General features: G+C 41.2%; 1 protein-coding gene across 2 annotated transcripts in view; it reads left to right on the top strand.

Moving 5' to 3' along the window:
* Positions 1 to 206: 206 nt before the first annotated feature.
* Positions 207 to 24,166, top strand: part of LOC119914141 (A-kinase anchor protein 2) — an 84,837-nt gene continuing 60,877 nt past the window's right edge. The window contains exons 1-3 of one of the 2 annotated variants that reach the window (XM_038733202.1): positions 207 to 361; positions 9,533 to 9,584; positions 20,237 to 20,317. In XM_038733202.1, the coding sequence (XP_038589130.1) occupies positions 318 to 361; positions 9,533 to 9,584; positions 20,237 to 20,317 (177 nt within the window). In that variant the 5' untranslated portion in view covers positions 207 to 317. The remainder of the gene's footprint in view (positions 362 to 9,532; positions 9,585 to 20,236; positions 20,318 to 24,166) is intronic. The other variant, XM_038733203.1, reaches the window with a different exon arrangement.

Raw genomic sequence — 24,166 nt, 5'->3', positions numbered from 1 at the left:
TCTCTCACACACACACACGCACACACACTCACACAATCTCACACACACACAGACAGACACAAAGATGCTTACATCTATCCGCTCATGCTGGTGGACCAGGACGCTGCAGGAGTGGCAGAAGCAGCTGCTCTGACACAGTCTGGCGTGACGAATACACGCGGAAAAGCCAGGAGGAGAGGAGAGGAGGGAGGAGGAGGAGAGGAGGAAGAGAGAGGAGGACAGAGCTCTGTCAAAAGGACACCCAGAGGACGGGAGAAGGAGAGGAGGACGAGGAAGAAGAGAAGGGAAGGAGACCAGTAGAGAGGAGGGTTGCAGCCATGTCAGACACACCTCTGCAGAGGAACGGCACAGCAACAGCGCCGTAAGTAGATGTTCTTTATCTTTGTGTTTCTCTCTATCTTTCCCTCCATCTCTCTTCTCCTTGCCTGCATCCCTCCACCTCTCTCTCCTCCATCTGACAGGCAGGGTCGTCATGGGAACGGGAGCTCTGTCATGGTGAGGCTCCTGCACAGTCATGACTGGCGAGGGCACACGCGGTACACCATGTACACTCCTCCCTCTCCTCTCCTCTCCTCTCCTCTCCTCTCCGGCTCTCTTTTCTGCACTTACCCTCACACTCTCTCTGCAAACCTCTCACCCCACCGCACACCATCCCCTCATGCTTTTACTCTATTATCCTTTTTCTATCCTTGTGTCCTTTTCACAAAATCAGTCCTGCGCTTCTTCTTCATCATACAATTGAAGCTCTCACTGTTCAATTCCTTAACTACAATATGTGTGAATGTGTATCAGTGTGTGTGTGTGCGGGGCATGTTTTAGCATGTGGAGGCTGCAGGCTTGGTCCATCCTCTGTGTGTCAGCACAGTACGCCATGCTGCAGATCCCTTTTTCCTGTGTGCAATTCCGTGTGCCTGTATCTATAAAATGAAAATCAACCTAAAAAGACTCTTTGCATTCATGATTATTAAAACACCGGGATAGTCATAAAATCAAAGCAAGACAAATACCATGAAAATACCAGCAATGTGTTAACAATCTGTCTTTGAATCAATCTGACCCTTCAGCTGCGAGGCTAACATTGCGAGGCTTGCGAGTTTTCAGCACATCTACAGTGTTGCTGTTGGAGTTGGTCAATCCTAAACTTGTTCAGTAAGCTTACCACGGAGGAAATAAACATTAAATTAGCGGAAACAAGTGGAAAGTGGTTTATCGATGTCTTTACCAAAGAAATCGACAGGAAGTCATTTGTCAAGTGACCAAGATGCTACAGATGCTACAGACCCAGCCAGGCATCACACAGAATGTTGCGTTAAAAGATGGCGAGGCCTGACATGCTAACAGTCACAGAAAATGTTTTCTGTGGTAGCAGAATTTAGCTCTCCTGAGTGCAAAAAGACAGTGTCAAACAACACGACTGAAACACCCAATGAACACCCACAAAGGTGAGATTTATGCTTTTTAAAATGTTTTTCAAACCACATGTCAGACTTTAATAGGAGAGAAAGCTTCACGGATGAGGAGAAATTCAGAAGCACTCCAGTGAAGAGAAGGACAGATTTTAAATCTAGACAAAGAATGCCACATTAAAATGGGAGTGATGTCAGGAGCTCTGGAAATCATCAAACAGCTGAGTTCACTGGTTATTGGTCTCACTGAGATTAAAGGGAAAGTCTTAAAATTGTGATCATTTTTGTTGCACCTGATTGTGCTGCGATCAGCTGCTTTATGAACTGGTGTGGAGAGAAGTAGTGACAGTGATACTGTGGTGAAAACAGGAGAGTGGGAGTTGTTCTTTCACATTCAAAGCTTTGTGGGTGTACTCTGTTGTATTCTGCTAAAGCTACTGTTGGTGGAGAAATTCATATGGCTGCTATACAACAAAATGTAATTCAGAAACTGTTGACTAATTAATTTTCTTTTTAACAGTACTGAGGTGCTTATGGTAGATTTTCCTTTGAAACCCAGAAAGGATGATGTATATAAGATGCAAGGTCTGTAAACTACGTTTGTACAGTACTGCACCTCCAGGTTTGAAGGGACTTGTGACATAACGACATGTCACTATGCATCTTAATCTCATGTTGCTTGCTGTCCTGCGAAATATATGTCTGTTTTGGGGGCTTGTGCAACTTGAACATCTTATTTTTTGCAAATTTGGTAAATGCCACATGTATATCACAGAGAATAAAGTTTGTACAGTTTACTATGTCCTTGTGCAGGGCATATATGTTATTACTATGGTGATCAAACTGTCAAAAAAAAAATAATTAAATGTTCTGTAGATGTTGCAGATCAGGGAATGTTGAGCTGGTTTGAGTGATAACCAACTTGTTATATTGCGGCTTACCTACAAGCTGAGAGTCTAAATCAGCTGTCGACTGGTCGTTTGAGTGACAGGTCGGAGTGATTTCTGTGTCCTCCATCAGGGCTGCACCCATGAAGCAGGCAGAGAATGTGCAGTGTAGCGTGAAGCAGACATGCTTTGCTGGTGCATCAATAGTTAATGTTTTAATTGGGAAAATGAGACATTGCAGTCGTGATTCAGTCAGTCTATCACACCATATCTCTCCGTAGCTCTGTGTGTTTCATCTCTGAGCTATGGGCTCATTTTTCTCTGGGTTGTCCACTGATTCAGCAGAAAGACAAGGTAGTATTTGTGGTCATGTGGAGTGCAGACACCACAATGGCAGATGGCCCATGCTGCTATATTTATTGCACACTCAGGGAAGTCTTACAGGGGAGAGACTCTTAATAGTGAAGGGATAAATTGAGGATATCCAGGGTGGCAACCCAGCAAGAAGACAAAATTATCCACCATATTTGTTCTGCAGTTATTGTTATGTTCTACACAAGTACATGTATATTCATAGTGCATGATTTTATACACATGCAATTCAGTGCTTTACAGATTGAAAAACAATATCAAATGTTTCCTCAATATCTTCCTGACAGAGTGATCTATTTCACCATCCATTAGTGAATTTCCTTACACAGTTTGAGGAGGGTACCTTATCCATCTGCACTCCAAAAAAAATGGATGAAAGGAGACACGCAAACTACAGAAAAGAAGAAATATAATGACATTCAGAGAAAGAGGGAGCAGAAAGAACACGCTGAGGTGGTGATAATCATAGTGTCAGGAGGCCAACACATCTGCTTCTCATCTAAACTGCATGTCAGGAAGAGAAAAAAAGAGTAAAGGCTACTTTACAGAATAACAAAAAAAAAGTATTAAATGCATGCAGACACATATATGCATGCACTGATTGGTCGTGCATGTGAATTCTTCTCTCAACATAAAATCATCCCTAAGAGAATAAAAGATAGTGAGAGGAATAAAACAATAGGCTGAACGGACTGCTAACCAGTACAAGAGATGTTAATTCATATGCTAACTCAATTGTCATTCATACTGTAAGCAATGAGTTAATGAGTTTTTCTACTATCAATGTGTATGATTGTGGTAAATATTAGAGGATCTGCTTGCATCTGCAGCATGTAGCAGTCCTTTTACAGGCAGGGCATGGTTTGTTCACTGCCTTGGTTGTTGTTTGCAGTAATTCTTCAGAGCCTATCATCAGCTTTGAAAGTTATCAGTAATCCTGTAGTCTTTACAGTAAAATAAAAGCTGCTAGAACTGGCTTTACGTGGCTGTAGTGGACAGAATTATGGAACTGACTTCAACTTTTCTTGCCTAGATCGCCTTTTATAAATTATTACAAATTTTGTTAAATTTAAGACTAATTTAGAAGTGGAAAAATAAACATACTTCGCAGTAACAGGGACTGTGGTCCTCCGGGAATAGATCATATTAAATTAAGGGAAAAGGAGGTGAATTTTAGATTAAATACTTTAAAATAGTTAAACTGTATGTGCATACAGACAGACGGTGTGACACACAAACACAGCCAGACCTCCCTGAGTAATGTATAAAATATGAATGAGATCACAATCTGGCACTCCCATAGAAAATATGTCTGTTTGCTCTCTCTCTCTCTCTCTCTCTCTCTCTCTCTCTCTCTCTCTCTCTCTCTCTCAATTCAATTCAATTCAAATTAGCTTTATTGGCATGAATGTGTAACAATATTGCCAAAGCATCATACAAACTACATCAATCAACCCCATACATTTCATTAAACAAGTAATTAAAGTGTAAAGTAATCAAAGCATATGTGTGTTTGTGTTAAAAAAAATAAAAAGCATATTAAAAATTAAAATAAAATAAATAAATAAAACAGTAAGCGTGTGTGTGTTAAAAAATATATATATTAAAAATAAAACATACACTTACCGTTTTATTTATTTGTGTGTGTGTGTGTGTGTGTGTGTGTGTTAAAAAAACAAAAATATATTAAAAATAAAATAAATAAATAAAACAGCAAGCGTGTGTGTGTGTGTGTGTGTGTGTTACAATAATAAAAATAAATTAATTAAGTGTGTGTGTGTTAAAAAAACTAAAATGTATAAAAAAATTTAAATAAAATAAATAAATGAAACAGTAACGTGTGTGTCTGTATATTAATAGACAAAAATAATTAATTGATTAAAAAATATAATAATAATAATACATTTTTAAAAAGAAAACAGTATCAAATGTAAAAACAAAATAATTACTAAAATATCAAATGATCAAAATAATAATAATTTGAAAATTTGTACAATTATTTATCAGTCTGAGGTTCCACTGGTTGTCCTCACTTCATGTCTCTTAGTAAATAGGGGAGTTTCTGTGTGTCTGATATGAATTCGGGGTATATTTGGGAAATGTTTGCAAAGTGTTTTTGTCTTAGTGTTTTATATTTGGGGCATGAGGTTAGTAAGTGCAGCTCTGTCTCTACCTGTCCTCTGTCACACTGGGAGCAGAGTTTCTCCTCTTGTGGTAGCCAGCTCGGTCTGTGGTGACCCTTTTCTATGGCAAAGCTGTGTTCACTCAGTCTGTATGTTGTTAACATTTTTTCTTAGTTTAGTACATTATATTGTACTCTGGTAATTTGCCAGTGTGAATTCTCTTTTTAGGGTCAGATAACATTGTAATTTACTTTGTGTTTTGGTTGTTTCTCTCTGTCTCTCTCTCTCTGTCTCTCTCTCTCTGTCTCTCTCTCTCTGTCTCTCTCTCATACACACACACACACACACACACACACACACACTAGATGTGTGGCTCTATCTGTGTCTTTCAGTGATGGATAATTGAAACTTAGGAAAGGCAGGCAAAAGAGATGGCGGCATTAACATAACAAAATATAACACACACAAACGCACATGCACAGATTTTGTGACCATATTTGCTCATTCCTGCTGCCTCCTACTCACTTTTTGTTGTTATATTTCTGTGTGTGTGTGTGTGTGTGTGTGTGTGTGTGTGTTTTCCTACCTCTGGTTCCACATCTGGAGGACATTACCTCTTGGCAGGGATGGGGGGAGGCTGGCTATGCAGTGAGGTCATCGCATCGTCGTGGCGATGCATAGGAACAATGATGCTGTTGTCTCCAACGTATAGCTTACACCGAAATTGAGGGTTTGAAGGGGGAGGAAAGGTGGCAGCATTCTAGGGGGCGAGGAGAGCATTAAAAGTTGTTATAAAGAAGTTGTATAATGTTAAAGTAAGGATGTATGATTTTTAATGACAGTGGATGCAGCCAACATAATTATTAGATTGGTGTAAGTCCAGGTCAAACAGAGACTTTCAGAGAGGAGAGAAAGTCTCTGAAGGCTGGAAAGTCAGACAGCTGCAGAGCTGAGCCTGGTTTCATAACATAAACTATATATTACTAAAACCGAAAACAGGTCATGGTCTATAACCTGCATGTTATGTAACATATTACTATATTATATAGGTTGAAGGCGCGATAATTTTACTGTCTTTATTGTGAACCTCTAGTACGTCCATAGTATGTTAAAATTGTGCTTTAGATTTTATCCAACAGAATATGTAGACAAAATAAATAAAACTTCTTCTTCAAAAAAAAACTTCATTCTCAATCCTTTAAAACTCAACACAGGTCACATACGTGCAAAATGTTAGCATCTTGGTAAGCAGCTTTGATGGAATCATGGATCCCCATAAATTCCAGCTCAGCATTATGCACTAGTATTACAACGATCGTGATATCTGACATACAGAAATAACTCAAACCTGCCTGATTTCTTTTTTTCTTTTTTGTCATTTCCGGGCAGCACAACAAGCTGTAAACACAACATTGACATATTATCACCATATAAAGTGGAGAGCAGCAGATACAAAGTACTATAAGGATTGTCTCTTGCCACATAATGAATGTGAGCTCAACACCCTCTCCTTTTAGCTTCGTTTTGGTCTCCACCAATTCCTGAGGGAAAAATCTGTCTCTAATGCTCCACATGTTCATAGCTAGTCGCTGACTGCCTGACTGCTGTTGGGTGCTGGGAAGGTAGTATACAGTGGTTTACCAGAGCTTTTTCACTGAAATAGCTGCCTGCTGCATCTTGACAACAAAAACGATGACCGTGAACAAAGACTGTAAAATTGTGGGCTGTAAAACTAAAAAAATAAGCTTAAAGACGCTAAAATGTTCCTTAGAGCTGAGGGGAACAGTACTGTGTTACAGTGTTCACTGTTCTCAGAATTAAACTGCGGCATGGATCACATTTGCCAGTTAAGGTATGTTAACCTTATAATAAAAACTAAGTATTAGAGAATACCAGCAGATAAAAATGTCAGCACTCCTGAACTGATGAGTCTACAAGAGACTTGTCTTTGTGCATTGGTTTGGAAATGACATACCAACACCTTCAATTTGCCGTATGGTTCACTTGACTTTTAACTGCCTCCTAACACCTCTAAACATCAAACTCCCAGAGAACCTTAAATGTTTAACAGTTCTCATGCAAATCAGGAAGCTATAGCTGAGGGCTAAATAAGTGTCATTTATGATTTATTCAAGTCTTGCAGCTGCCCAGTGGCTTTACAGGACAGATACTCTCCAGCTGCAGTTATTTATTATATACTTCTCTTGGAGTAATGCAGTGGCTGTTATGTCAGTGTGTGTTTAGGTGAGAGAGTGTGTGTGTGTGTGTGTGTGTGTGTGTGTGTGAGTTACATGCTTCTGTATTCCCTAAAGAGCCGGCCAGGACTGCTGCTGCTGTTTCTCCTTATAAGGATGTCTGCTTGTGGAAGGAGGGAATGAGAAAAAGGAGAGAGAGAAGAGGAAGGGAGGGACTGAGGGAGAGGAAGAACAAAAAGTGTGAGGAAGAAATGGATAGATGGAGGGAGGGACAGGTGAGAGACGGAAAGGAATAGGGGCAAGGAAACAGAGGATGAGGGGAGGGAAGGGAGGGGAAGAGGAAGATAAAAAAGGATGGGGGTCAGGAGGGAGACAAGGAGGGATGGAAAGGAGAAAGAGAAGCTTGGAGGAGTTAGGGTTGAAAGGAAAAGAAGGCAGTTTAATTAAGGAGGCATGGATGGCAGAGATGCACCATGACATGCGAGGTTCATAGGAAAGAGAGAACAAGATATATGGAGGGAGGGAGGGAGGGAGGTCGAAAAAAAGTGGGGAAAAGGAAGACAGAAAGGAGTAAGAATAGAGAAGGACAAAGTGCCTATTTGGGAAAGGAGAGATGAATGTTAAACAGGACTGGACTGCAGCAAACAAAAGGGAATAGGAAGGATGGAGGGAAAGAACAAAGGAAAATATATGTGGTTGAAAGGAAAAGAGACAGTGAAAGAGGAAGAATTAAGAAAATAAAGAAAAGGTGTAAGAGAGGAGGCTGAAGAAGAATGGATGAAACCCAGGTGAACCTGGAGGTAAAACAGGGAGAAAAGAAAATTGGGACACAGGTAACAGTGACCCATTTCCACAAACTCTGCGTGTGTGTGTGTGTGTGTGTGTGTGTGTGTGTGTGTGTGTGTGTGTGTGTGTTTGCACCATGCCTTTTCAAGATTCAAGAACTTTGGCACATGTTCCATGTGCAGTGAAATGAAAAAAATCCTACAAGCTCTGATTCTATTCTAAGTCCTGCAAGGAGGGGAGTGCAGCTGAACACACCACTCTGTGCAGAACCCTCCAGTCCTGAGCGGAGCTTTTGAGAGAGACTGGTGTGTAGAACCTGGGAGACCGCATCATTTGCTGATCTGTTTGGCTTGTATGCAAATTGCAGCAGGTTCCTGATACAAGGGAACCTGCTTTGGGGGGTCACTGGTTGGTAGTCATTCATGCAGACTGGAGAAGCATTCTTAGGCACATGGCAGTAGTGGATGTCTTGAAGCAGGTGAATATTGGAGTGAACACGGGAGCTAGCTGATTACCAAAGGACTTCAGTAATTGCCCATATATGCTTTCCCAGTGTTCACACATGTCAGAGCCCTCCTCATGTTGCTCAGTGACAGAGATTTCTACTGAAATCGCTTTGAAAGGCGCTGGAATAAATGTATGGCCTGAGTGACCAGAAATAGAACCTGAAGAGTCAGCTGTGGGATTGTTTGTGTGTGGGCGGCATCACTGCCTGTTAAATGAGAAGGAACTGGTCAAAATATCTGTTATCTTGATGCCTGCTGGCTACACCGGAAGCCCTTAAATACTGGCCATCGCCCCCAGAGGCTAAATCATTATCAGACGAAGGCCGATGGGTTTCGAGATTGATGAAAAAGAAACAACTAAAAAACTAACTGTTCCTTTTCTTTTCTATTTTTCGTGCAAAAAATAGTAATTCCTACCTTCCAAATATGTTTTAGATTTTCCTAGAATGCTCCTTTAAGCACAGAACTGAGCGTCCAATGACCAATGACAGGAGTGGTAAGCGTGTATATTGATCTTCTCAGTAATCTCTGTAATAAATAAGCCTAAATCAAAGTTATGAAAAGAAAAAGTAAAGCTTTTGGACAAAAGATAAAAGGCAAAATTATTGACAAAAGAATACTTTAGTCCTCAAATTTCCATTTCCCGTTCTTAGCTTTCAAATATGACAAATTACTCCTCTGCTTCCCTTTTCCTTACTTCTGCAATTTTATTTTGCTCTTCCTCTTTCTCTCCCTCATGCCTTTTTCTCTCCCCTTCTCTTCTCACAACCCCTCTACCTTCATGCCATCACTTCTTTCTTCCTCCGCCTCTCTCTCTCTCTCTCTCTCTCTCTCTCTTTCAGCTGCTCCTCCCAGCTGTTTAATCACACATGGCTCATGCCTAAAAAAGAGGGAGGGAGTGAAGGAGGGGACAAATGGGAGGAGGCACAGACAGCGCAAAAGAAAGAGTGGGTGATAGAGACAGAGAGAGAGAGAGATAGCAGGCTGAGTTTGAGGCACATGGCCAGTGAATGAGAAATCTTTACGTCCTCTCAGTGCGAGCTCCTTCTCCCACTGTCTCCTCTCTCTGGTTGGATTACTGCTGAGGAAGGACCTCGTCTGGATACTCCTCCTCCTCCTCCTCTTCTCCTTCTCTTCCCTCTCTCCTCTACTTCCCTCCCCACTCAGTCTCTGTATCTCTCGCTGAGGGACTCCGGCTCTTCCCAGATCTCACGTCTTGTTCTCCTTTCACCCCCCTCTCCCCTGCTTCCCCCTCAGGATGTCGTGTGAGGAGGCTCAGCTCCACAAAGAGAGGCTGCAGGCCTTGGCGGTAAGTCAGAGTGTGTTCAAACTGTCTGTTTGTGCTCTGTTTTGTCTTTTGATGTTTCTTTGACCTTCTACACGGGCACCCCGTCTCACCTTGACTTCATCTCTTTCTGTCATTCGCAGTACAATATCTCATCTAACTGTCTGGCAGCTGTGCAACTCCGCCAGTCTATCTGCCTCTTTCATAAGTTCTGTCACTCTCTCATTCTCTGTCACGCTTTCTCTGCCTTATCACATTGTTCATTCATGTTCCATTCACATCAAATGCAACACATGTAGAGGGCGGGAAAAAGTATTCCCATCTGTTTTTCTCTCTTTGCTCCGTACCAGTGTTCACGTTTGTTGAACGTTGACTGATGAATTTGTATGACGTAAACACAAGAGTAAAGGTGCTAAACATCACAGTGACCCCTTGGCTGAAACTTAAACATGGAGCAGCAGCGGTCTGACCTTGTGTTTTATAATGGTTCTGAAGCCAATTACCTAAAACATATGAACTTGTTACATATGAAAGTATAACATAAGCTGAAGTGTGTAATGTTCTTTGTTACACATTCACCATGTTAGCAAAAAGTCATCCACCTTAGCTTCTGTGGTGGGATGCCAAATGCTAACCAAGGTGACAAGAGCTAAAATAAAACATTGTTCACTGCTTTATTTTTGATCATCACGATTGCATTGAGTAGATTCTGTGTCATACTGGTGTTTTAGTTGTTAAATTAAAAAGTGAACAAGCTGAATGTGTTGGGAGCCCTTCAGCATGACATCATGGCCTCCTACACCCATTCTGGTCACACAAAACAAAGTGTTTTTTGTTGCACCCATTGTAATGCGCTTTACTCCCTCACTTCCTACACTGCTGCTGTGCTTGTCTTGCTGCTCATGTCTTTTTTTGGGGGGGGGGGGGGGGCAACTTAGAGGAAAGTTGGTGGAAAATCAGTTTTTTCAGGGTGTTTTTTTTTGTATTTGGCCCAAAGTCTGAGGTTGTTTCTTTAGGTTTGTGTGCTTTTAAAGGTAGAAGGAAGTCAGCTGCGAGGTGGTCTAGAATATGTTTCGATACTCGCCGTTATGTTTCATGATACGCTATGCATCTGTTGAAGTGTTTGGCTCTGCGCTGGTAGGACTTCAGAGCAACAGTTAGTCCGGGATTCACTGCCTGGGACTAAATTTGGCGCCAGCGAGGAACCACAGCATACCACACACACTCAAGACGCACAGAGGCACAGGAACAAGCACGCACACATAAGTGGGGGGAACAGCAGCAGCAGCAGATGGAGAAGCTATTTTGGCCACGTTGAAACATGGCAGCCATACCAGGCTCTGTGTACTTAAACCAGTCAGGCACTCAGAGTGGAAAGTTCTCACAAGCATTTGTGTTTCTTGCATCATTCTTGCATGTGTATTTGGCGAAACACTGCAAAATCATTGATTATGATATCATGTAATTGTGTTTTGGTTTGGTGCACCGGGCCAAGGAAAACTGTTGTAAACACTAGAGAGAGTACTCTATCTGGTCTAATTCTAGCCCGAAGTAATATCAGAGATCCTACTGCAAGTGCCAAGAGCTTCGACATACATTTAAAGTAAGGTCAGGTGTTGAATATAAGTAAATCATTTGAGCCTCTTTGCTTCCTCCAAATGAGCATCTGTCTTGTCTCAGCTTTGCGTGTGTAAACTATATCAAAGACAATAACGGCACTAATAGCTTTCAAGCCCTACCAGGCACTTAAATAGAGAAGGGTTACTATTACACTAATAGTACTAACAACTCTCTGAGGCAGCTAAGCACTCTGTAAGCCTCAGTCCCAGTCAGCCAACGCAGGCCCAGTGTAAATACAAAAGCTGGACAAAGTTTTCCAGAGTGTCTCTAAGGGAAGGGGATGGATTTTTAAAGACACTTCCTAATCTGGCGGCAGTTTCAGTGCACCAAAAGTACTGGATTACAATAAATTGTCCCAGAACAAATTTTGATTGATCGTAGGTGCTAAAACCAGACGATACTGTCTTCAGCAAGGATGAAGAGAGGTGTACAGTGCACACACACACACACACACACTGTCTCAGTTCTGCAGCTGACATGCTAATGATTTCGTCAATAATTGATACTCTGAGATTTCAATGTCATCACCATCGGTGTCTGACCTCATCAATAGTTCATCAGATCTCGAGCCAAATTGGAGGTTTCCTCTAAAATCAGAGCCAATTTTTAAACCAGTCAACCACTGAATGAACACCTAATGAACACGTCATATGGACTTCCAGTTTGAGTTCAAACTGATTTTCAAAAGAATCACTGCCAGCTGTCAGTATATTGTTCATTTCCAGCAGACAGGTCTATGTGCTGCATGGCTCATGAATAAAGCATTGCACTAATGGCTGTGAATCACCAGCCCCGTTTTTTTAGCTTAACAAACAGAAAGCATGACATTCCTATCTGCTCAATCCCAGCACTCAGTGAGACAGTGTAGAATTTGACCAGGACATTTAAGTCTTCTTTACAATTGCTCAAAGCACATTATAATGTATAATATATTTGTCATTTTAATACATTTATTTTAATGCACATACACAAAAAGATGATAACATGATTTAAGAATGGATATTTCTAAGGTCTCCATGTGTAGTTTACAAAAATGTGACTCTAGACAGCTATTCAGGTAGCCATTTCAGTTATTTTACACATGGGAACAAGAAAATTAAGACTCAAATGAATTGTATTAATTTATCACCCAGCTCTAGATTGTTCACATACTGCCAGCATGCAGTATGGCTGTCTTGCGATGTAATTACTATAACTTTCTTCTGTAAGTACTGGACTATACCTCATTTTCTTATTAATTATTAGAGGACCAGGATAGCAGTCTACTCTGTGTGGCATTTATTTACCATTTATGTACATTAGACTTGTTGCTGCATTTTTCCCATCTTAAACTTAACTGGACTAAATTTAACATGGCTAAGATGGTTGTCTTTTGAGTTTTGTCAGATTTAATCCCATACAAATGTATTACTGGTTGGTTTCTTTTCCACACACAGTAATAAGATTACTTAAAGCGTTAGTCGTGCAGTAAAACAAAGGGTGGGGAATTTGCCAATGTTTAAGCTAAGAGTTGATTACACGATTGCCTTATTTGTCTGCCAGACACACAGGCAAAGATTCCCACAGTCTGATAGTGATTAGAGCCTGTCAGCTGCCAGCGGTGCAAGGTTTCCATGGTTACTAATTGGTCAGATTAGGGAACAGTTGTGATGTCATGTTGTTAAATCCAGACCTGTAATTGGTGTATTATTAACATGTAATTATGGCCGTTGGATGGAGTACAGCCTTGTCAGAGTACCTAAAAAAACTGATTATGTATGTGTGTGTGTGTGCGCTTGTGTGTTTCATATCTGTGTTTTTTTTGTAAGTTTGCGTGTGTTCACCAAAACCCTGTGGCGGGTTTTGAGGTCAGCCAATGAATGGTGAGTGCTTTCGTCTTTCTAATTAGCCGTTGCCCATGTGGCCTACCAACCGCAAACGGCACAGCAAAATACATATAAGCGTGTGTGTCTTTGCATGCACTTCTCTGTAGTGTCTGTGATATGATTACACTGATAACCTCAGCCCTTCGGACTCTTAGCTGCCCTCCAAGCCCCTATCCCCGACACACACTCAGGAAGTGGTACATGAGGAGTGAGATGATGGTGCTGTGTGTGTGTGTGGGGGGGGGGTGGGGGGGGGGGGCAAAGAATGAGGAAAAGACAGCTGCTGCCACTGGGAACAAAACGGAGACTGTCGGCGTCCAAAGATATTTCATTGCAAAAAGATTTTCAGCTCAAAATCTTCACCGCTGCACCTATTGCCTCTTTTTCTGCTTTAAGCGTATTATTAAGAATCCTGCAAGGCTAATAAGCAGTTATGAATTATTTTATTTCCCGGACTCTACCACAGGCTGATATTCTTGGATGAGCTCTGAGAAGTAATGTGTAACTCAGGGTCATTCTGGAAGCTGGTCAGTGTTCTGGATCCACTTAGTGAGGTCTAACAGAGGGAAGTGAGTGGGGCAGGGCGAAGGTGAGGGGGATGCTGTAGCTAGACCTTGGCATGCACAGAGATTTGTGACTGTGGCATGCAGTGCAGGGTTGGGGGTAATAGGCTGCTTTAAGAGAGGTAAATAGCGTGGGGGCTGGGCTGCCTGCAGGCATGTGTAGTTTCAGTTTGTGCAGTTTACCTACTCATAGTTTACATTTTGGCAGCTTTGAACCCTTGAAAACAATTAGGAAAATACTGATTGAGGTTGCCAAAATGCAGTCAAGTGTTTTCTCCTAACTATGAGTTTCACACCTTGTTCTATTACTTTAAGTGATTTTCCTATGCACTTAGGCACATCTGAATCATGTGAATCAGATTTAATGGCACTGCTTTGTGCTCCAAGTCAAACATACCTGTTATAGAGATTAGCTGTTCTGTCATCTTTTTATTTGTAATTATTTTAATTACACTAGGTAATGGATGTAAGCTAAACTGTTGTGTTGCAGATCAACAAGAATAACCTGAAATAAACTCTGTAAGAGATTGTTTGTCTCCGTCAGTTTTTTGCTTACATTCGGACATGTCTTACCATTCCTATGCTCTATCTGAGGCGAGACTGAACACAACTTTGCAGCCCTGGATGAGTCCAGCTACAATAAATCAACATATGTATGCCATCTTTTAAGCCTTTGTTTAGTTAACATGGGAACTGGCTTATTTGGTCCCATTGACTGAAAAGACAAAAATGGTTGTCTCCATCTTCTCCATTAAATTGGACATACTGTATATGCAGACAGCACAAAGACACAGCTGGTTTATGATGAGTCAATGGAGTCACTGTGTCACTTTCAGTAAATGTTAAAGTCTGACTGTCCACATGTGATTGCTCAAGATGCTTCCTGAATTAGTGTCTTAGGTTTTGAATATTTGGCAGAATGGGTGTTGCAAACTAACAAGTGAGCAGACTGGTTCCCAGAGAGGCAGGAATGAATAGGTGGCGAGGGGAGGCTTGGTTTATGGACTTTTCCGCTTTATGGGGGTGGGGAGTGCGCTTGGGGCAAAGTCATTTTGAGGGGGAAGAGGGGGTGTGGTTTGTTGGGTAGTCGGGGGTCCGGGGCACGCCAGGCATTACATGCCGTCTAAAATTAGCAGCAGCTGTCTTGGACCTATTGGACATTCTGGCGTGTGTGTGTGTGTGTGTGTGTGTGTGTGTGTGTGTGTTTGTGTGTGTGTGTGTGTGAGTGGGAATCAGGGTTCTTGAGAGCTGGGACTTGAGATAGGAGAGGTTGGAATGCAGCTCTAGTGGGTGCTGCTGGTTTTTAAATAATTTTCATGGACAGTAAAGAATGCAGAGTGACTGGACAGAGAAATACTGGTGAGGGCAGAGAGACTGACATGCAATGGTCATTTTAACTGCTACTAATGTAACACAATATTAGTCTCCTATTACTCCCCTAATATTAAAACAATCTCTCTGGTTTGCTGACAGCCGTGTTATTGTTTGTCGACTCATGAAGCAGGAGACAGTTTAAAAAATTTACCATGTGTAAACTTGTTTGTTTATGTGTACATCCATGTGAACCCCGACTCTCCTCAATATGGACATGTAAGTGTAGTCACCACCTGCTGCTATCACATTATTGCACCAGCATGCAAGACATTTCAGCAATGTGCTAAGTTTGCGTTTATTGACACCATCATTGGCTAAGGAGTTACCAGATTAGCATCTGTTCACTCCAGACCTAACTAATTAGCATTGTCTGAGAAGGACATGAAATTCATAGTCACCCCACTATATTTTCATACTGGCCTGCAGGTGCTGCAACTAATGGTTATTTTCTTCTCATCATTACCAAAATTGTAATTAATCTACCGATTAATTGTTTCAACACTAAATGTATAAATTCATTATATGGGGGAACTGGCTCATGGTTTACACTATTATCTGAAGATCTTTCTTGCGCAGTGAGTGCAGAATCAAACCCATGACATTTAACAGCAGGTCCATTTCAATCTCTGTTCTTTAAGCATTGAGATGTGGCAGCCCACTGAGTGGAAGATGATCTTCGCTGCGAGATGCCTCTTCTGGGTGTGTTGGCATGTGCAGAATGTGACCCATCTGATCTGTAGCTCACGTCTGTTCACAGTCTCAACACCAGCAATTCTTTAAATCGAAACAGAGTTACATCACTTCTTCATAATCACGTCTGTGTGACCTCATGCCTGTCGCGTGGGCTCATGTATAATCATATTACAGAATGCTGTGAATGAGCAAGTGTGTTTGCATTCAAGCGCTTATATGTCTTTATGTACAAATTATGACACATTTTCTTTTCTTATGAAAGCTCTTCAATCGGTGTACAGGTCCAGGTTCCCTGAAATGGTCTTTCTTAACAAACTTTCCAGTTTACTGATCTCTGTTGGTGTACCCTTTTGAATGTCCCTCTTGGTATTACCGGCATGTCACATTTAAACATCCAAGGATTTCATAGGCTGCATCCATACCAGTCATTGCTGGATTGGTTCCTTTGTTTCCTTCTTTATTCAGTTTTGATTTTCTCTAGATGAGAATGATGCCATTTGAAATCTGGGCTTGGTCTCTGGTATACATGCTTATAAGTCTGGTTGTGTTTGTTTGTCCAGGAGAGAAGGACTCCATTTGCCTGAAACTATGAGTGTCAGTCCTCTTAACGGGAGTACTGTTGAACAAGTTGTCAGGGCTGAGAACATTATACAATTCTACTATTGGAAACCACACAAAACCTGAAAGTTAGAAGATCACACATCGACATCACAGAAGAAGAGTGCAAGTTAATCGTGCTGAACTTAACAATTTGGGGTTTTTTTCTCCTGGACCTTATTTTCCCATGTTTTTGTGTCTCTGTGATTAATTGGGACAACAGTTCTGAAATAGGTCCAGCACTGAGTGAGTGCGCTGCAAAGTAATACTTGCGGGCAATAGGCACCCAGTCAAAGTAGGTCCACCAAAGTGCTTGTTTTTGCCACTGACGGGCTCAGATTGTTGTTGATTGTTGTCTGACAACATTATGCTACGGATCCCTGCAGAGACAGACCCTTTTTTTAAAGAGTAAGATCCTTTTTGTTTAACCAGAAACAGTCACTATAGCACTCTCGTCAAAGCCACCAGACTCCCTTGATAAAACAGCAATTTTACCTCGCAGAACACAGGAGTTGCTGGTCGGATATTTTGTTTGTGTTATTGTGTGAGATTGTTGTTCTTTTTTGTTGTTTTTGTGTTATTGTGTGATTTGTGTTGTAAAGGATTAAAAACACCAAAGTCTGTAATCAGATACTGTAAGTTTTAACTCTCTCTCCAATGCTAATCCTGTAGGATGAAAGGTTACCAAGATGGTAACAACAAACCAACTACTACGATGTGATAAAATGAAAGTCTCCTATGGCGCTTAACCATCTTAAATATTGAACATGGAGCTCTGTATCCACCTTCTTGGATGGTGTCAACAGTAGTGGGAAAAGTGATGTCCTCTGTAGAAGAGCTTAGCAGCAAGCCAAGTGTGGCCAAACACTCAGTGAGTGTGGGAAGCCATGAGTTTGTCACCAGGAATGTCAACATATTTTCCTGAGGAGGAGGATGTGTTTTCTGGGGGAAGCGCTGGGCCTGTGGTCTTTTTCTTGTCAATTCAACTGTACAAGGCTGAGAATTAACTTATTAATTTCTTTGGCAAACAGTAATCCTGTTCTCACAGACAGTGGCGATCCTTCCAGTTTATGAATTTCTTTTTTGATTGAGAAGTGAAAGCTGGACCGATCCAACACTCGTTCCTAGGAACTCTATGACCCCTGGGAGTTGAATAGTCCTCCACAGTTAAACTATTGGCACAGTAACCCAATTCAAGCCAAAGATCAGTGGTGTTTCTATTCATTCATTCTATTCAGTTTCTACCAGTTTAAAAGATCAAAAGAGCACTTTGTTAGAAATCCACTTTTTCTCCATATTTACACAACGTAATATGGTCAAAGATGTGTGAAGACATTGTTAAAGTGGGATTTTGTTTGAGAGGATCATTTTAAAGTTGGCTCTTTGTATATGAGCATGTCTGAACTGAAGGAGTTTGCTGTATTTGCTCTGACCCCCTTGGTATTATCATTGCCAGAGTCCATATATGGAATCATGAGGACATTTCAGGGAAGGGAATTCCAAAAAGAAAACTTTGAGACACATCGAACACGCAGTAGTGCTGTCTGAGGAAGCAGGGCCTTATCCTCTGTCAGCACATTCTGAGATGCACTTTTTTTCCGGAAGCTCTCACACCAGCTGCCACCACCAGAGTGAATAGTTCGGTCTAATGCTCGGGTCTTGACGATTTAGACTTCAATACTTCACTAATGCATTGCTTTTGTTTGAGATTCTGCGACTGCTAAGAATTAATTTAGGTTTACTCTTGAAGCATTATTGTATATTTTTTGTTTTCACAAAAGCAATAATTGTCTTCTCCATCTTGATAGTAGACAAAAGGTTAATTGGAAGATTGCTGAAAAGTACATTACAAGGTATGCACCAGTACCTGCAACGTATGTGTGCATGGATGAACAGTATTTGATTGTCCAGTGCAGTGAATTAATAGATTATGTTGCATTGCGCTGCAAAACAAGTAGAGCAAATGTTAGCTTTTTATTTTCCAGACTAACCGCCTTGTGTTGTTTTTTTTCCACAACCTCTGCGGCAGGCACCCTCCACTGCATTGCTGCATGAAATGAATGAGGAGTCTGTGTTATTTACCGCAGCGCTAAAAGGGCCACTATTACCACTGATCTAACCTATTATATATAGTATTCATTACTGTGTTTTAAACATAGCATTGCTGTGGATGGGGATGCCCAATCTATACTTTTTATGTATATAAAAACAAACTGTCTATGATCTGAAGATCTCAAGCATCTGGCTGTGTGCGTCTCTATGTGTATTCTTTATGGTCAATGGACAGAATACACACACCCTGCTTGAGTACTGTTTTATTTATAGACTTATATTAGTGAGTGTATTTGCTTTTGTGTGTTTCTGTTGATGTGTATTTGCGTGTGTGTCTGCGTGTGTATTTGTCTTGCCCATTCCTCGACCACATGTCCTTAACAGTCCTTGACATCTGGTCACCATCCCTCTGCTCGGGCTCTCTGACTGTACTTCACAAGCCATGGGAACTGCTGCTGTGGTGTGTCTGGTTATGTGCGTGTGCATGCGTGCGTGGGTGTGAGGGGGGGACGCAGAGAGACAGATGACCTCAGGTTTGGTGCAGATGTTTTGTGTGTCTGGGTGCAGCTTTGTGATGTGTTTTCAACTTGTTTTACCCAGCATTATCGAAATCGCAAAATGGCCGAGTGCAATATCCAAATCGCCCTCGCTTAGGAGTTACAACCGACGCCGACAATGAACCACAATGTCAGAAGCTCCCTCATTTCCTGTCACCTCTTAATACTCTAAATCACAAAAATTGATTGTCAGTGTCTCCAAAAGCAACCCAATATGACAAAACCAAGTCAGATGAGCATTTTCTAATCTGCTACCATTTATGATTTGGTTAAGTTTAGGCAACTACAACTAGGTTACAGTCAGGGAAAGATTGTGGTCATTATTTATTGTTAGTGGGCAAAGAGATGCAACGAACAGTCTCTGGTGTCAAACTCAAATGCTTTTTAAGCCCAACTTCCACCCAGCATCCGGTCTGGTGGTGATTTTGGAAGTCCTTCACCCTAAATATAAAATTTTTAATTTTTAACCCAGTCTCTTTGTCAGTTTTATTTCAGTGTTTTCATGTTTTCTGGTACTTTCAACTATTCTATTCTATTCTGTTCTATTTTTCTTCTGTGCCATTCTGTTCAGCTCTGTTCTTTTATTTTGCTCCTCTATACTCAGTTCTCCTCATTATTCTATTCTGTGTCACTCTTTACTCAGTTTTACTCCCTTGGAGAGGTGGTCTAACGTTTTTTCACATGTTGGGGTTTTCCCTGATGGTTATATATAGCCAACAGGAAACGTCCCAGAAATCCTCGTTCTGCTCTCACTGAGAGAGAGAGAGACAGAGACAGAGAGAGAGATAGAGCCACATACACATCTGCAGTATCTCATGCCCTTCAGCCCCAAACGGGGTTCTGCTGGGATCCGCTTTGTTTATATTCCCATGCATATAGTGACTCCACTTTCCGTTTCAAACCTCCCACTCGCCGTCCACCCAGCCCAGCCTCCAAACGTCAGCCTCATTCATCTTCATATGAAGTCAAGGATTGTTCTCCCCACCTCAAGTTCAACCTCAGCTTCAAGGCCTGGATATGTTAATGTTTGATTTCCCTCATTAGCCTGCTGTAGCCTATTGTTGAATCTAGAGAACGCAGACACCCACCGGGTAGACTAAACAACACAGTATAAGTTTAAATTGAGTTGGACGATACATAAAGAGGCATTAAGTCTCTGCCCACCTTTAAATTGAATGGATAAAAAACTTAATTGCTTCGAGGGCATCTTGTCTAGCAGATGATGAGCATTAACATTAAAACATCAATACAGCGGCATGTATCAGTGCATCCACTGAAAATAAATCCAATTAAACTTTTAAATGCCCTGTTCTGAGTGGAGATGTAATTTTTCTCTCTTTTTTTTCATCTCTTAGGAGAAGCGAAAACGGCAAACTGAGATTGAAGACAAAAGAAGGCAGCTCGATGACCTGGTGCTACAACTCCAGCATCTCAAGGTTGGTTTGTGTTACAGTATATTTAAAGCGTGTGGGTCTTGTTGCTCTGCTGCTGGTGAAATTACAGGCGGTCCATCAACAATCTGTCTTCATTCAGTGTGTTCCCAACTTACGCAGTGCACGTAGCTGTTTACACACGTCTTCTATTTTTGTCAGGCTGCTCATTCCTAGCTTTGCATTTTGAACCCACTCAGACATATGAATACCTGTCACACGTAAACATCATCACATGTATGACAATGATCATAATTTAGCTTGTGTGCAATTTTAACTAGGGTTGGGTGTTGCTAGAATTGTATCGACGCATTGTGACTTTGATACATGACGTAGACCATTCCTGGCAGATGGCCACATCCTTGCAGATATGTAGTCTTTGTTGAAGGGTTCAATAAATGTTTAATGCAGTTAGGGACCGATGGGCAGAACAGATGTTTGGTTTTTTAAATTTTGGATTCGTTTCTAATTTGGAACCATTTTTCGGTTCCCAACCCTAATTTTGACTATGGTGGAAAGACGGTGCCAATGTGAAGGTTTTTGATCCAGTTAGTTATATATTTATACACCGTTCTAACTGGCTTTCATGTTTTAAACACAGTACAAGTACTGAAACAAAAAATGTAAAATCATTGTCAACTTGATCTCACGCGGTGTCAGTTATTAAACTGCTGTAGTGTCAAAGACACTGTGCTGCCTTTACAGTGAAATAATTATGGCGATGCAAAGACTCCATTAAGAAGTATAGCTTCTGGTTTGCTGAGATATGTGAAAAAATACCTGCATTGTAATGTACTTATGGACTATGCTTACATATGTTATTTATCGCTTTATATTAATTGCCATTGAACATTTACTATTTGGTCTGGCCTAAACACTGCAAAGGTGTGGGCTGCTGTATGTGAGACATAAGAGATGAAGCATTGCTTGAGACTGGAGGTAACAGTTAGTTCAAGGTCAGATATTGAGTTTAAGGTTTGATTGGAATAATGTCAGTGCAAAGGTGAAGGTAAAGTAGAGAGATCAGTTCAGGGTGAGAAGCTAGCAGATGAATGGCGTCAATGATGATGCTCACAACAAAGCTTTACAAGCTTTGTGTGTGACCCCCATTCATCTCTCTTAAACTATTCAATCCCTCTTTCTTTTTTCCTAAACATAGTTCTTGCCTTGACCCTAAATGTCATAGAGAGATAAAGAGACAGGTAGTGGTAAGAGACAGGTAGTGGTTCATTCCACACAAGCATCCAAATCTCAGTGCTCCTGGTGTGCTGGGCCAATTTACCCTTGGCCAAGCAGGGCAGGCCTGGCTGTTTTCTTCTTTCCAGAAAAACAAACACAAATCCAAACAAGCATAAACGAATCCCTTAATAATTACTGCCAGCCGCTACTGGTAAGCCAAGATTTTCACAAGTAAACATTGATTTGACGTTCAAACAGTAAGTGCTGCGTAAACGGGAACACAAACTGCTGACAGATTGTGAGTTTGAAATAATGAGCAGCTTTCAGGCATCAGTATTTTATGTGGAGTTCTTGAACATTTCAGTCCAGTGAAAAATGTGTCCCCTGCTCTGAGAAGCACGTGACCAACCCTGTCAGGTGGAGACACACCAGACATAGGCATATTTTGATGGCTGATCATCCCTTAAAATATGTTCTGCTAAATCTTCTGCTTCTTAACTCTTATTTGTGAGTCTGCATACTGGACTGTTGATGGCTGCGAGGTATTGTTTGGAAAATCCTGCAACCATAAATGCTGCACAGATGCTGGGTGGGTGGGGAAACAGCTGTAGGTACCCATTATACTACAAATGTCTGTGGTAGCCAGTTTTAATATTTGCAATAAAAATACATTCCATTCTCTAATTAGAGCTTTTAAACACACTTGGCTTGAATGATTCCTATATTAAAGAAATGTGTTACTTACTTCCTGGCATTTTCCAGCATTTAACACCCACTTATGGAAATATTGTCAGAGGAATAACACCGATTAAAGCCAGAGCACAATATGTTTCACACCATTATAGCAATGTGTTCAATACAACCATTAATGTAGGTTAGGCTGTCGTACCGGGGTTCGATCACAGTCTTGAGTCCACATTTCCACAGCCTGGGCCCAGCTGCGAAACAAACATTAATGCTAATTTTCAGCACTGCCTGAATTTGAACGTGAAAACTTTATCATTTGCGAGAAGAAATTTTGTATCAATTTTAAATTAATTGGTAAATGTGATACATATAGCTTAGATTTTGCTGTGTGTCTTGAACATAGTGCCAGAGTCAGTTCTCATTTCCTTTCTTCTTCTTTTTTGACCTTGGATATTGGTTACTCTGCATGAAAAGTAGTAATCATAACAAATTACATATGACATTAACTGCTGACATTTCAGACTATTGCAGGTACTACACTTTAGAATACTCGCTGGTGTTGTTTTATTCAATCAACGCTGCATTGCGGAAACCCCCAAGGGATTTACTCTCTGTCTCTGGCAGATAATAATTCTTCCAGGTCAAAACAGCTTTTTGCATTTGCTTGATGTCTGTTTTGTATTATTATTTTATGCCTTTTATTAGATAGCTGCAAACAAATGAAAGGAAGTGAAGTGAGGGAGATGGAGAATGACACACAACAGTTAATGGTTAGTGGCTAATCCCCCAGGCCACGCTTGGCGTCTGCAGCTTTATATTGAGCCACCAAAGAAAGGACCCCCACCTGCAGATCTCAAACTCAAAAGTCTGGCCTGTGTCTTGTATCTATTCCCTTTGTACTGCTCATGCTCCACAGGGAAAGATGAAAAGAAGCAACAGATCATCTAAATGTGCCCTCACCCAAACATGTTATTGGTATGCTCTATCATCCACTGAGCTAAACAGGGAATGGAGCCCCTGCACAGCCTGTGTACTGCTCTGTTTAGTGTTTTTTTGCATACAACACCAGCAGGATTGAACTCCAGATGTAATCAGTATCTGGTCACACTGTCCCATTTAATGGTCATTACCTCTGAGTGCCACACAGCCAGGCAGCATGAAGCAGGCTTTGTAGTCGGCTCTCCAGAGACGGAGTGGCCTGGGAGAGGAAATGGAGACTGGAGCCTAGAGATTTGATAAGAACCTGTGGACTGCATGATTCAAGCCCGTTAGAAGGGAGGCGTTGATCTGAGTCAGGGACCATGTAAACACCACAAGGATTTCAGAGCAAAGTTAACCTTACCCAGCATTTTCTGCTCAAATCTGGTCTCCTTAATATATAGTTGATTTTCCCTCAGGAAGTTGTGTGTTTTGGTGATTGGTCTTTTCTAAATTGGTTATTTCAAATTGTGATGAATAGCACAGACCTTCTAAACAACCCCAAACCTTCCCTTTAAGAGTCGAGTTCAGAGCGTTTGTGTGTCAGAGCTCAACAGGAAATGGAAAGTCAATTAAACAGCGTGAGAGAGCGAGAACAGAGAGATGGAGCTGGTTCTCAGAGGAAACAACTGGTCAATGATCCTGCACAACTTTATTCGTCACTTTTCTGTCAACTGCTGAAATGGTCCAAAAAACTTTAATTGCATGTAATTATTTTTTTTGTACAGTAGTGATAAAATTCCACTGGGAGGTCAGAGGTCAAGGTCAGGTACAGGCCAGCATCCTCCTCTGCTTAAATGATGGTTACTTTACCTCATATAGAGAATGCTATGATTTTGATTTGCCCTGTGGAGTCACTTTAAATATGAACTTGAAACTAGCTGCTTATATGGTGTCACTAGCACCAAAGTAGGTGATTAAAACTGCAAAATAGGAGATATAAAAACATGGATGGGCAAAACATGGTCTATATGGGTTGGTCCAGTACTGCCCCACAGACTCAGCACCAGT

Source organism: Micropterus salmoides, unplaced genomic scaffold, assembly GCF_014851395.1.
Source record: "Micropterus salmoides isolate LMB-PRFRI ecotype aquatic unplaced genomic scaffold, ASM1485139v1 Ms_hic_scaffold_20, whole genome shotgun sequence".
NCBI classification, from domain to species: domain Eukaryota; kingdom Metazoa; phylum Chordata; class Actinopteri; order Centrarchiformes; family Centrarchidae; genus Micropterus; species Micropterus salmoides.
Note: the sequence above shows the minus strand (reverse complement) of the source record. Positions and strands in the feature narration are given on the sequence as shown.